At 48.0% G+C, this 14,359-nt stretch overlaps 4 protein-coding genes across 4 annotated transcripts; 1 reads left to right on the top strand and 3 right to left on the bottom strand.

Annotated features, from left to right (window-relative positions):
• Positions 1-183: 183 nt before the first annotated feature.
• B0J16DRAFT_393728 (uncharacterized protein) lies at positions 184-4,557 on the bottom strand (the record flags this gene model as incomplete). Its single annotated transcript, XM_046132079.1, has 4 exons — positions 184-2,747; positions 3,479-3,480; positions 3,530-3,946; positions 4,460-4,557. 4 exons carry the CDS (start codon positions 4,555-4,557, stop codon positions 184-186), a joined length of 3,081 nt encoding a protein of 1,026 aa, XP_045985653.1.
• A 1,311-nt stretch (positions 4,558-5,868) lies between these two features.
• Positions 5,869-8,838, bottom strand: B0J16DRAFT_410544 (kinase-like domain-containing protein). The gene is made up of 7 exons (XM_046133159.1): positions 8,132-8,838; positions 7,833-8,077; positions 7,743-7,775; positions 7,525-7,694; positions 6,575-7,464; positions 6,026-6,513; positions 5,869-5,972 (listed from the first exon to the last, which is right to left on the bottom strand). The coding sequence occupies exons 1-7, from the start codon at positions 8,675-8,677 to the stop codon at positions 5,888-5,890; spliced, it is 2,457 nt and encodes an 818-aa protein (XP_045985652.1). The 5' UTR covers positions 8,678-8,838; the 3' UTR covers positions 5,869-5,887.
• Positions 8,839-9,265: 427 nt separating this feature from the next.
• Positions 9,266-12,285, bottom strand: B0J16DRAFT_360676 (uncharacterized protein). The gene is made up of 6 exons (XM_046129718.1): positions 11,902-12,285; positions 11,790-11,843; positions 11,183-11,388; positions 9,919-11,041; positions 9,668-9,841; positions 9,266-9,599 (listed from the first exon to the last, which is right to left on the bottom strand). Exons 1-6 carry the CDS (start codon positions 11,995-11,997, stop codon positions 9,393-9,395), a joined length of 1,860 nt encoding a protein of 619 aa, XP_045985651.1. The 5' UTR covers positions 11,998-12,285; the 3' UTR covers positions 9,266-9,392.
• A 739-nt stretch (positions 12,286-13,024) lies between these two features.
• On the top strand, positions 13,025-14,359 carry B0J16DRAFT_410541 (beta-lactamase/transpeptidase-like protein). The gene has a single exon (XM_046133158.1). It carries the CDS (start codon positions 13,169-13,171, stop codon positions 14,306-14,308), a length of 1,140 nt encoding a protein of 379 aa, XP_045985650.1. The 5' UTR covers positions 13,025-13,168; the 3' UTR covers positions 14,309-14,359.

Here is a 14,359-nt window from a genome sequence, read left to right as displayed (position 1 = left end):
TGCTTATTTTCTGATCCTCCGAATGGATGAGAAATCCATTCAAACTATAATTTGTCTTTGAGATAGTATTTTGAGGTTTTGAAAATTTAGCTACAAGCCACTTGTTTGTATGTAAATCTTTTGACAAGCCAAGCTAAGAATTAAGTAAATGGAGGGTTACATAATTCCACTCAGCACAGTGGCCTAACCATCTGGTTTTCCAATATCTATGCCGAATCTCCTGTCGCGCTCATCTGCCTCAATGCTATTCTCATGGGGTGTCCTATCTGGATTTGCACTACTGCTGTCGCAAGTCTCAGAGCTATCACTGAGTACTTGTTTATGCCACCAGCCCAAGCTGAACACCCACCCTTCCAGTGAATCGGATAATTGCGAATCGCTAAGATATTCCGCACCCGGTGGTATTACCCGTGCGTTGGGATCGCAAAGACTAGAGCCAGATAATAAAGCCATACTACTTCCAATACTGCATGGGTCTCTTGGGAGAGTCCCACGAATTCTTACTAGCACGAATCCGATAAAACTAAGTCCAGTCATTGTAGCAAGAAGTATCTGAAGGACAAGTTTCGAAGTAGGGTCGACAACAAGGTGAGTTACCCTGGCAGAGTGTGATCCAGTTATTAGGGTCTGGGAGTCTGTCGAGCTGCTGTTCGAAGCACTTAGTATATCACTAGAGCTGTCGTTACTGGCTCTGAGATTGTTATTGATGACATGCCTCATGAGCTCACAGTAATCCGCCGTGACAGCCTTGATCAGGGTCTCGACATTGCTAGGCCCCAGAAGATCCTCTCTCCGATATCCTCCTGGGCGACGAGTGAGTTGATTAAAGAAGGTATCGTATTGGTAGTGCGCGTCATCCTTCTCAAGATAAGGAAGACTTGAGGCGACAAAGCTCTTGAGATTGTATCCCAATGTCTGCGAGCCTTCAGTACCGTTTCTGATAGCGCGTGGTTTTCCAAGTCGCTGTAGGTTACTGATCCGTCCTAGTGAGGGGTCTGCATCATATCCAATTCTGACGGGAACTTCGTTTATGCCTTGCGTGCAAACAAGACCAGTGAGATTCCTTCCCATGGGCGACGTGGTATTGACGGTGCCGAAAAGCATTCCAATGGACGGGCAATCTATATTGATCCGACCAGCGGTGGAATTGACAAGGTTGACGTATTCACCTACCCAGATTGGGGTATAGACTTTGTAGCTCAAATTGAATCGCAAATCAGCGGTGCCTTGATAAGAGGCAACTGAACATCTTTCGTCAATACTTGGAGGGTTAAGTGCTACCAAGGTCCCCGTCTCTGGCACAAACTGGCCCATTTTACCCCTTTCTACAGAGTGCGTCCAGTAAGGAGTAGAAATTGCAGACTGGGGTAGCGAAGTACAGTTCAGAACAGGCTGAAGAGCTATGACATCAAAGGAATAAGCGTAATCCCGATAGGTAGTGTTTACGAAATCGTTGCCAAGAAATATTCGAGGAACAACAAGATCTTCCCAAATCGTGGGTGGTGTAACAGCCCCGCGATTTCGGATCAGATTTAGTTCAAGCGTCGCACCAGAGTCTTGCGAGTAATCTTTAAACCAACCCAAATTCCAATTCGTGACATAGGCGGCTGATGACTGGTTGGTTACTTGAGTTTCGGTAGCGATCCACAAACCAGACGTAACGATTGTGAGAAACGCAGCGATGAGTGTAGCAGCATTAGATGAGGTAACGCCAAGCTGTCTATTACGTATCGACTTCCAAAGAACGAGAAGAGGACTCATGGATAAAGGATGGAACAGGATGCTCCTCTTGGCTGTTGAATTCCCAGACCTGAGATTAGAGTATGGGGCGAAGGTGATGATGGCGAAGTCAAGATTGTTAATCATTGTTGCCACGCTGAAAACCACCAAGGTCGAAACTAGACGGATTGCATAGGACAAGAAGGCAGAGTCTTTGGTCCCGACTGCTAATAGGTGCTTCTCTTCTCTCAGGATGCGATGTAGCAACTCCAACACACCAATGCAAAGGAGAGGTGCTATGAATGTCGCTAGTATAACAGGAAGACGAACTGCCAACGGAACCCATCTTCGATTCTTCTTCTGTGTCTTAGTCCCAGATTTCTCGAAATTGGAATCCTGGAGAGTAACTGTTGTAGTGATTCGAAACCGACCGTCCTGGTCTATCCGGGCTGAGAACCTAAGAAATTCCAGCCTCTCTGTAAGACCGGCCTGGGAAAGGTGCCCAGTGCCATCCGTGATGTCTTGAACTGAAGGGCTATTGGCAAGGATAGCTGCATGACTAGCTATGGAGCCTGACATGGCAGGTATCCAACGAGAGGGCTTATCCAGCCATAGTAGCATTAAACATATAATGGCGAGAAGTAAGAACATTGCTACCATTGCCCAGACAGCCAGTGGTCTCATATGTAGTCGATTATCAATTCGGAGCCCTTTGGAACTGCCTCTTTGACGTTGAGATATCAGAATGGACTGTCTAGCCATGTCTTTTGCGATAGCGTCAAGAACAGATATGCTGGTATTCCAAAGCGTTGACAACTCGTAGAACACACCCAGATCTTTGGGATATCCCAGCTTCGCATACATTAACTGGAACAAAACTGCCTCGGCTCCTGGCGTAGAACCCCAATTGCTATAGCCTTTAATGGTGGGAACTCTGTCGCTGGTAACTAGGACATCGGCCGGACTATCTATGTTGGTCCATAGCATTTCTGCAAAGGCATGAGTTGACAGATTCGCCAGGGTTCGGGCTTTTGTTGGATCTCGTGAAAACGAAACTGATTTGGCTTGGACATCAAGCGCGGCATCCCAGGTCTCGATGGCGTATTTGATCTCACAAATAATAGAGTTTGATTGTGTCATTTTCACGCTGAAAGATTTATCGTCGTTGTATACCGTATTTTTAAATTTGGCTGCGGAGATAGCATAACGTATGTCGAAGGGCTCATTATCAGCAAGCCATGATGTTGCATTTCCATCAATAATCGAGACGACGGCCTCGTTCAGGCCAGAACAATTAAGGCGATGCACTGTGTAGACATGGGATTCCTGGAAACAGGTTTTGTAAATAGGGCCTTCGGAAAGTGACGTATCACCGTATTTGGGACCTGCAAATATATTTACCATTCCTGCGCTGGCGTTGCATGACTTTGACGTGAATCTGAAGTTTCTCATAGGGATTTCATCTTTCCATGAGCGGAAAAGTGGTACCGTGAGGTTTGTGTCTTCAAGATTTGCCTCTTCGCAAATGATCTTCGGAACGAAGACTTCCACTGGGGCCTCCAGCATTGTCACGTCATACTCGCTTGGATTGAGAAGAAACTGCTGAGAGGCTGCATCGGTGATTTAATTCCACTCGCGTTCGGTACTAGTGACATTATTCAGGCGACCAAGGTATGTCCAGATAGGATCAGCAGATCCTCTGTTGTATGCTGGATGAAACCTCCCAAGCTGAAGCGGAAGGGGTGCCATCGGATCATACATCTTCCACAAGTCAGTCGTGCTAAAGCTGTCTTGATATGTTATATCAAACGCTCCAGCAATGGTCGTTTGATTCATGATAAAGAGTGTAGTTGAAGTCAGGATTATCAGTTTGAGAACAACAAACGATACGATCGTTGACACCACTCGAAGGTGACGATTCTTAGCAGCTTTAAAGGCACTTATAGCTTGGAAAGCAGTGATGTAGTCGAGGAGAACCGATCGGGTGGCATCTACACTCCTAATTTGGAGTTCGTGCCACGGCTGACTAGCTCTGGTATGATAGTCAACCCGCCGCCACAGGCTGAGGATAAGAATCAGGATCGCCGTCGGACCATAGGTCCACGAATAAGGGGTTTGAGAGATCGTGAGTGGATGTCCATTCTGAGATGTGATAACTCGATCCAAAACAACAATGGAAATGCCACATGTAACGAAGATACATGCGAAGAGTAGGAGTGCAGTTCTTCTGAGCCAGAATGGTCGTTGGAACTCCCTGACAACTGATTCGGGCTGGGCTGAAGCTTGATCTTCATTTTCATCTTGGTTCTGCACCATCAACAGTACAGACTCGGGAGTTTTAGCCACCATCCTGGTCCGTAGCAGAGACGTTCGAGGTCAAAAGCCGAGAGTATGGAGGGAATAGGTCCAGGACAAAGGCAAACCAAACCAGCAGTTGTGATTGTCGACACAGATATGGAGCCCCTAACGTACGCTCCCACCCACTAATCGTTTCGTAATTCAGGCAAGGTCAACTGATGTCTCACTCGCGCTTAGCATATATCTGATAATGAAATCTGTGTCTCGACGCGGCGCAGATTCTTAACTCGAGGGCTTTCACGACACCTTGTGGAGCAGGTCTGTGTTTAAAGAAATGGGACGGTACAAGAACGTGTTTTCCACGTTAACAAAAAACTGGGCAACCCGCCCAATAAATATGCCTTATACTACCTGCCTTGTTGGTTACTGCCCTGAAACATACATGTCCAACCATTGCTCCTGCTCATTCCCTATTGGCTCCCTCAGGGATCTGGTAATGGGGCCAAGTCTTATCTCCAGGCCTCTGTCAATCCCGGTCATCACTAGCGAATCATTGAAGTGGCCCTCCGAGCGCTCCACTCTGCATAATGCTAACAAACATGCTCACTTGTGCCTCCTACTAACACTTTTCTCCTTACAATCGTCGCCTGCTGTGGGTTAAAGCTGAAGTACTTGATTGGCTAGTCGGTCACTCTCATGTACCCCACTTTTAGTGGTAGACATTTTTAGTCTACCTACAGTACAGAGATAAAACTACAAGGATTCCAGGCCTGATTCAGTACTGACGTATCAGTCTGTATGACCCAGCTTCAGCGCACCGAATGCGGAAACGAAGTTAGATGGAAGACTCGAGTAATTGATGTCAATCGATGGCCAACTTTTAACGATTGAGGTTCGCGTAAGTTAAAGAGCTACAAACTTATACAGATGTAGTATTCTAATACGCTACATAATGGTCGGCGATCACTGACTGCCTTCCTGTGACGAGGGTGTAGTTGCCTGCTTCCTGGAGATCCTCTGATTTAACATGTCCTATCTGCTAAACCATATCATGAAACCGTACTAGCAGCCTACGCTGACACCACCATCCCACCAATGCAGCTATCACTAGGAACACAGCGCCGGCGACGCCCGAAGGGTACCAGTACTTTTCCACATACTACATATGCTCCCTGGTTTCAGTATTCCAGGATATTTTGGCTTTAGAATTTGTTCGGTCCAGCCAATATATCGCCTGTCCCATCAACCGTTGAGCGCTGTAGGATATAGGAATGTTGTAGAAAAGCTCAATGGCATTACGCAGACACAGATATTGAATGTTCCCCTATGCTGCTTTCAATATCAAAGACATCGTAATGAAAGAGCCAATAGAAAAGAATTGGCGCTCCCACAGTACTCCCAAATTGGACCTGGGATTCAAGCATTGCAACGAGTTTGACCTGTACTGTACGTATACGCGCCCTTCCTTCTTCATCGTACACGCTAACTGGATCAGTGGTCATCGTGACCATGGGACTCACCAACATATTGTCGTTACTTGATCCAGTCACAGGCGATAGACTCGTATCATCTGAAGCCAGATGACTGCCAGCTGTATTTGTGTGCGAAGTGTGTCTATCTCGGTATTGAGAGAACCGACGGCGCGGGGCTTCTGTGGGCGATACCTTCACAAACTGGACCGAGTGGTCTCAGGCAGGAGTATAGCCCAGATTCCCGATGTGGATAACAAGAAGCAGATACGCGCGCTGCTAGAGGCTAGAAATGGGACGAAAATGATGCCAGCCTAAAAATCATTTAATCTAAATTCTACATGCTTGTGCCAGGGTATCTATTGAGAAAGCCAAACCACAACCCCATTGCTCCAAAACAACTATACACCGTCATTAAACGTAGAGATGCTCCCAATCACGATTTTGGGGACATGATCATCACAATGCTTCGTATCAACAATATCACTAAGACGGTTAGATGTCTGTTATTGTCAGTGCGGAGAGGGCAGTCAACTTACTATTTCTCCTTCTCCGTCTCCATCGTGCACTCATTGTCCAAGAAGCTCAGAACCTCTGTACCATGTGGGTCATGCCCAAACTGAACAAACTGCAGCATGATGGTTCTAGTGGACTGTCCACGCTTGTAAAGGTGTTCGATCGCCCTGTAGACAACCCGTTTAACGTTGGTGCCAGGCTCCCATGCTCCGTCAGTGTAGATATAGATGCTGGTAGGCTTGACCTGGCCATCAACGAGAACCTTATCAAGGACATGGTCAATGCACGCCCCCATGTCGCACTTCCCCTCAACAGTTTCCATTTTATCGACGGCTATTTCGATCTGTGAACTGTTCTTGCATTTGCGGGGCTTCTTTGCAGTTCCCGACGCCGAGTAAACCTCCATGCCGTCATCGTCGGCTGGTTTGGCCACATAGCCGATCACTCTGGCCGCCATTTTGACCCGATCCCTGTACTGTTTCATAGAGCTATAGTCATCTATAATCATGATCTGCGAGTGGTCAACATCACTGGTTAGGCAGAATGGCGATTAAAGAGCCGTCACAACTGACCTGATCCCGTCCTTCATGGGCCCAGATTTTACGACGCGCATCCTCCATTCCCGGCAGCTTCATTATGGCTGTAGATTTATCATGTCGGGGTACCAATGTAGAAAGCTTGAAAGGCGATCGACCAGGCTTCTCCATCAGGGAATAGATATCGTCGATGGTTACGATCTCTTCTGATGGTAATGGTTGCTCGGTCATGTTACTGGCTGGTGATGGAGGTGGTAGAGGCTGAGGAGTAGGAGAAGGTAGTTCAGCAAGATCTGTGGGAGGAAGAGAGTGGATGATTGGCTCAGTAGCGAACAATGTTTTCGTGGTATTCAGATCTCTCGGTCGCGCCGGAACGGTTTGTCGCCTTTCTAGGGGTTGTATCGGTATTTTGGAATCGTATGGAGGTTGAGGGAGGCCTGAGGCAATGCCATGACCATTCGATGAGCCCCAGGTTGAGCGGTAACCTGATAAAGAATCATCCTTCTTCAAAGAGTCGTCCTTTATTTCCTTTAACTTCCTGTCCGCCCGAGCCTTGATCTGTGTTGCCGACATTCGTTCTCTGTGATCGATGAGCATGAAGTCCAGTATAAGGTCGCTCATATGTGGGGATATGTCGTCCCTCTGTCGTCTATCGGCCAAGGCCCGGCGGTGGAACTCGTCAACGGCTTTCAACCGTTCGAACATGTTGTGGAAGCATGCATCTATTTTGCGTTCCTTGAGGTGCGGTTGAGATGCGATTTCGGCTTGTCTTCCCAGCCTGTATTTCTCCCGACCAGTCTCGCCACAGATTGACCAGACGAGTACGTCACTGAAAACAGCACCGACCGCCCAGATATCTGCGGTAGGAGGTATATCCGTTTTGGTTGAGAGCTGCACTCGATAGTTTGCAAAGCTCTCTGGGGCAACTGCACCCGATCGACTGTCAGCATGTAAGAACTACAATAATCTTCCAAGGTCGTACTCACTGTACATCCTATTTCCTCTGTTTTCCGTAACCATTGTGCCGTTTGAAGTTGAAACTCGCCCAATCTCTGTCAGTCCAAAGTCTGTAAGCTTGAACCTGACGTTGAAGGGGGAGTCGCTGCCATCTTCAGGGAAGACCAAGATGTTAGCAGGCTGAATGTCTTGATGAACTCTAGAACCAGTAAGCATGTTTACCCAACCAGCAGCGCAATAGACCTACCCGGCGAGGAACCAATCGGACGCTCCAGCAGGTCTGTCAAGGTCATGTAGCGCATGGAGACCATAAAGTAGCTTCAGTAGTCGACTTCACAAGAGGCGAATGTCTTCAGGTGTAACAGGCACATCAGTGGTCCGAAGAAAGTCTTGAAGGGAACCCCCAGCGGCGTATTCAAGAACGATGATATACTTGTGCTTGCCTTGGAAGGAGAAAGAACCAAAATGCTGGGTGATGTACGGATTTGATTTGGTACGAAGTCTCAAATGAACCTTGGTTTCCGCCTTGAAAAGCTCCTCGGCACCATACCCTTCAAAGATTTTGAAGACAACAGGCTGGCTCTTTTCTCTAAGTCAGCAGTCAAATCCCACGGTACACTTTTGGGGGGTGCGTGCCTCTGATGTTACCCTGTTGGCCTCCGGATGTACCTGGACCTCCCAAAGAACAGCTGTATCCTGGCCGCCACACCTTTCTGTTAGAGGCTTGACATAGTTCACAGGAAGAATGGTTTGGGGTGGCAACACCCGATCGAAGATCTTCTCTTCCGTGAGTATCAATGGGATGAACATCCATTGGGTTCTCAGGAAGCTACCCTGCCACTGACAAGCGGGTGGAAAGGATGTTGTATCGAAGGGAAGCCGGGTATCGTCCAATTGTCGGACGTCTCTGCAGAACCAAGTGATCTCGTGCGGGTGGCCAATGTACACGAGAATGGAGAAAACTTGAGAAAAACAACGAACGATCATTTCACTGGAGGACTGTTCGTAACCAAGTATGGCGTCAACCTTTCCTTGAGTCCAGTAGTCTGATAAGGCCGAAGGTCGGACGTAGTCGACTGGGGACCCATCTCCGTTGACGCCTTTCGCAAGGTTCTCCCTTACATGTTGACGGAAATCCTCCAATAGCTGTGAAGTGGTGACGGGGTTATACCAATCGGACATTAGAGCTAAGGGCAGGTGCTGTGGCGTTTAAGGGAGGTACATGTGGGTGAAGCGTGGGACAGACGTTCTGAGCTTTGTGGTAGGATAATGGCAAGGTAGTCTCTTGCTGGGTTGGAGGCTGAGATTGTTTCTCAGACTGGGAAGGATTTGTGCAATGGGTCTTATATAAACATGGAACATAGTACTACAGGGCAGACAAAGTCGAGCGACGGCCGTGGATAATGGCTGGGTTTTCAATAAGGCAGCCTCGACGAAAGAGCTCTGAACGGGCTGTGAAGTTCTCGCTGCTGTGGCTGAGTATCAAATGACAGGCTACTGGAGCACTACAAGTCCAAAGAGCAGCCGAGACCTGTGCTCTGACCAACGATAAGACAAGAGTCCCAGACCAGGGCCCTAAAAGGTGCTGGGACGCCCACAAGGCGTTCAATCAAGGGACAGGGGATGGCAAGATATGGAGGCAGGAGGGGCAGTGGCAGCAAGCCCTGCAAACTGCCTTGGGCGCCTTGAGGCCTTAAGAAGACAGTACGGCAGGCACAATGAGGGCAGTTTGAGAATGGCAAGTGTTGCAGCTTCCAACAAAGAGAATCGACGCCTTCGGTTTAATTTACTTCGTCTATCTATGAATTCCACATGCAATAAGTCTCCAATTAGAAATGTGTCCATTCTTCCATACTATACAACGGAACCACAGAGTGATGCAAATAATTTGAGCTTTTCACACAGTACTTTCCCCATCTTGATTTACCCGGCTGGACCTTCTTGCGAGAACCTTGAACACAAATACCCATAGTAAAAAGGTGAAGAGCATCAGAGGGAAGCAGATCATTGCAAAGACCTTGAAAGCCCCCGAGTGCAATGTGACAGCGTTGCTGACATCAATGGCGTCCTGATTCACTGCAACAAGCCCACTCTGGAAGAATGCCTGCAGGCGGGAAACATGTGTCAGCACAGCCTACCCGCAACATACAACCAAGCAAGGAAGAGACTGACGGCGACAAATGTTCCAGGCAGAAATGCAAGTGTGACACATGTTATGACGTGCATGGATATCGTTTCCTTCTCGGTCTTATCGGCAATCCGCTCCATCTTCTGAGACTGGGCTTGTGAGTTGTCGGTAAAAATGAGACTGACTTGCACACTGCGGTATTGCAGTATGCCGTCGAACTGCAGGGAGTAGGTATCAGCAGGATTCTTTTTTTTTTTTCTTTTTTCTTTTTCGAAGGGTTAAGTGAAGGCCTTACCAGAGCTTTCCCTTCATGCAGCCATGACAAAAGAGATTCGATTTGAGTTAACCGGATTTCGAGGCTCTTCTCAATCCGCTTTACCTTTTTGAAAAATGTCGCTAGGTCCCCCTTGCAGGACGTCTTGATGTCCTGAGGAAACCCATCCCGACCTGCCAAGTCCTGGTAGTGCTCGACAATATCACGCAGCGTCTGGCGATTCAACTTTATCACCAGGCGGAAATTCTCCAACTGCTCGCCCATCCAGTACAGGTTCTGCACGTCCTTGAACGAGAATGCCATCAAGGTCTCCAGTTGCCTGACGGTATCGTTGCTGCCTATCATCTCTGGCGCCCCCGCCTTCTCTGACGCCACAGGTTGCACAAGGGTGGAACACGCTTGCTTGGCACCAGTGAAGAGCGACCAACATGACCTGAGGCCGTTCTGAAAACCTCGGTGAAGGCTGGCTGAGACAGGGCCCACTGGAGCTGAGCTCGTATCTTTCAAGGTATTCGTCAATGCCCGCTTGAGATTGGCAGGTAATTCAGGCTGTTCATCAAAGCGGGCTGTCTTTGCCTTTTCCAGGACGTCCCGCATTTTCTGCTCGAAGGCGTTTATGCAGTCTCGCCAGGACTCATCACACCACTCCAAATGGGTGAGGTGGATAAGCAGGTTGGCAGCGAAAGACTCTGCTGGGCCGTCCTCTGGGCAGGGGCTGGGGATCATTTCGTCCTCAAGGGTTTCCTTTACTCGCTCCAACATTACCTTATTGGTTTTTAAGTTAATCCAGAGTGACCGCCCATTCACAAAGTCGTATTTGTGGTGAACAGCCATTTGGCGAATGTTCCAAATGACCTCATTTGAGGAATTAGTTGAACGCTCGACGGAACGTAACAAATACTGCGTCGTATGATCACAGCCTGAACGACCAAGTTTGGGTATCTCGAGTCTCCTAGATTTGGGGGTGTCCAGTGAATCGTAGCCAAAGAAGCCTGTCATGTGATAATCGAGGGGCTGAAGCGTGTACCCAAATGATGTCGTGAAATCCAGGAAGGTTGCAGGTATCTGATAGAAGGAGAGCAGAGTAGCGAAACTTTCATGGGAACAATTGAGCTCGGAGCGTGAATGGTCCGATTGAAGAAAGCTACATAGATTTAGCATGGGAGACTTTCACAAAGCCTGACGGTGCAGATACATTAGACAAAAACGGGGGTCTTTTCGGTTCTGCTGTAGGTGCCTCTGGAGCTTGGCCGGCGATCGGATAACCTCTTGTTTGAAGGCTGACAATGCCAGAGTATCGTCCGTCTCAGGGACAGATAGATATTCATCCTCATCCAGAGATGTCGGTTCAATGATGTAGATCTCTTCATCGCTGCCCAAAAATAGATCATTCTTCTTAGCAATAAGGGAAGAATGGTAATCTCTCAATGTGCTCTTGCGCTGTGAAGGCCGTACCAGATTGGAGGGGTAGCTGAGCGATTCGCGATAGCTCTGCATGAGCAGATCATAAGTATTCATCGTAGCTTTAGACATGTATGTGTAAAACGAAGATCTTGAATTGTTTGATAAATAAGCCCATCTTTGTCGCTCTTTGGGGTTTTATATATAATTGAAGACATAACATCTTAGAATGATTGAATAAACAAATAAGCAACAAGGCTGGTAAAACAAACAATTCCTCTCCAGCAGGTGGTGTATCCGCGCATACCACTATAATTGTGGTTTTAGCAGGCCCGATTTACTGGTTGCAGCCAAGCCAACCATACCTGCTCAGTGCACCCACAGTGATTGAGCCACTATTTGGTACGAAGACGCGAGATCTCCCTCTTGTCGTCCTAGTACAACAATGATCAGCTGCCAATTGCATGCCAAAACATGGGTGTGAAACAAACCTCTGTTAATTCCTTGCCATTGGGCAAATTAAAGACGAATTGCGCATTTTTGGACTGGAAATGAATGTCAGTTCCGACGCGAGTGTGGCTTATGCAGTCTGTTGATACGTACCTGGACCACGATAGTCCCATCATTGAACTTGTTACGCAACCAGTTCTGGAGAGCTATACCGGACAGTTTGTAGTCAGGATAAGAGCACTCAGTCATAATGGATGATTCCGTAGGGGCAAGTGGGGCGCAAGGCGGTTTTGAGTTGAGGTGCTGGCGAGGCAGATTTGAGGTACCAGGACGGCTTTAAATGGACGGGGACTGACTTCCGGGCACTTCGAATCCGGTCAATACCCCGCAGAGCCTCAAGATACGAGGATACATGGGCTGAGGCACTCCAGAGCAAGACACAGCTGGACTGCCCATTGACAAAATGAGACCTTGTAATTTCAGCCACTCTTGTGCTCACAACAGACGAGCAGGCTGTGGATAAATACAATGGTTGTGGTCATGTGGTATAACGTGGCTTTTCGGTCAAGGAGATGTGCGGAAGTGTGATAGGCTATGTGGTGCTGACCGCATCGGGTGAAAGGATTCGTGTTTCAACCAAGACAGCTGCATAGCCGAGCTCTGTTGCTTGGCATCAATGAGGCTCTGCTGTAACCAAACAACTTTGTTATTGGGGTTTGTCGGTAAAGCTTATATCGAACTGGAATTAACTGCCAGCGCTTGTTTTAATTCCCGTAAGTTGTTACAATCGCAGAACAACGTTTTTTCCCAATAACGAGCAGCGGTGCGGTAATATATATAGTGTATTTTGATGTACGTACCTTACAAGGGAACCAGGGTCGATTAACTGACTCTTGGTACGTCAGATGACGTCTTATTCTATCAAGTTTGTGGAAGATTGAAGGAGGAGGAAGTTACCTTGCCTACAGCTTAGCAGGTAGCTAGCTACTATTTACCAATGAAGGCGTGGTGTTTAAGAGTTGGGACCTCAGTCAATATAGTGATGCTGAAAGTAAGCTCTCCAAACCTTCCACATGTCAGCAATGCTAAGTCCCAAGCCTGACTTCCTTCATCCTCCACTTCCATCTCATCTGATGTCTAAGGATCATGACTCTCGATACAGTCTCGAGGTCCGTGCTCTTGTATTCTCGTAGCGAAGTATGGTGGATACCCATCGAGCCACTTATTAACAAAAACACTCAAGCCTCGAAACAAATTCATGTTAGCTTCGTTTCGAGTTACCCCGCGCTTTACAATCTTCCCGTCCGAATAAACCTCGGCACATTCACCGCTCTACTTAAGTCTACCGCGCTCTTGACATTTAGTCACCCATACGGTCGATCTCAATTCAAACCCCCAACTCACAAACACCTGTGTCAAAATGGCCATCGTTTACGGCAAATGCAGCGATAGATTTCAGAGCGTACGCTCCCTCCTCGAGAAGTATATCGAGTCAGAGGAGGAGCTGGGTGCTTCGATAACTATCAACATTGACGGTGAAGAGGTCGTCTACATTTGGGCCGGTCACGTAGACCAAGAACGAAGAAAACCATGGAATGAAAATACTATTGTCAACGTCTTCTCGTGCACAAAGACAATCACCAGTCTCGCGGTGCTCATCCTGATTGATCGAGGAATGATCGATGCCAATGAGCGAGTGTCACACTACTGGCCCGAATTCGGACAGAACAGCAAGCAAGATGTTCTTGTCAGACACTTACTATCCCACACGTCAGGTGTATCAGGTTGGGAAGAGGCTTTGTCAACCGAAGACCTTTACGATGTGGAGAAAAGCACCGCGATGCTGGCGCGTCAAGCCCCATGGTGGACACCAGGATCAGCTTCTGGTTACCACGCCCTAGCCTCGGGCCATCTCCTGGGGGAGCTTATTCGACGTGTCTCTGGAAAGTCGCTACGCGAATTTGTCGCCGATGAGATTTCAGGCCCCTTGGGCGCCGACTTTCAAATTGGTGCTTCGGAGAAAAGCTGGGATCGCATCGCTCCGGTTGTACCTCCAGGCTTTTCTGGTATCATGCCCGACTTTGAGGCTGGATCTGTACAAGCAAAGACGTTGCTGAACCCACCTTTGGATCCTAATTCGGTGAACACTGAAGGATGGAAAAGTGCAGAGCTGGGTGCCGTAAATGGCCACGCTAATTCCCGCTCGCTTACACGCATTCTCTCTGCGATTTCCTTGGGAGGGTCGACTGGAGGCAAACAGGTGTTGAAGAAGGACACAGTTGAGTTGATATTTGAAGAACAGCAATCTGGGGAGGACTTGGTTTTGAAGATACCGATCAGGTTTGGCATTGGGTTCGGATTGACTCCTTGTCCTGCACTTGCCTGGATCCCAGAGGGGAAGGTTTGCTTTTGGGGAGGTTGGGGCGGTTCTTTCGTTGTGATGGATCTTGACAGACGGATGACTATTTCTTACACTATGAACAAGATGGGCAGTGGTCTTGTGAGCAGCGATAGGGCTGAGGCATATGGCAAGGCGATCTACAGTGCGCTAAATGAGTAGTGTAACAAAGAAGCGCGTCATTTTATAATCTAGAAGCTGAAAGGTGTATCT

Source organism: Fusarium flagelliforme (genome assembly GCF_020744385.1).
Source record: "Fusarium flagelliforme strain FIESC 12 MPI-CAGE-AA-0113 chromosome Unknown B0J16scaffold_2, whole genome shotgun sequence".
NCBI classification, from domain to species: domain Eukaryota; kingdom Fungi; phylum Ascomycota; class Sordariomycetes; order Hypocreales; family Nectriaceae; genus Fusarium; species Fusarium flagelliforme.
Note: the sequence above shows the minus strand (reverse complement) of the source record. Positions and strands in the feature narration are given on the sequence as shown.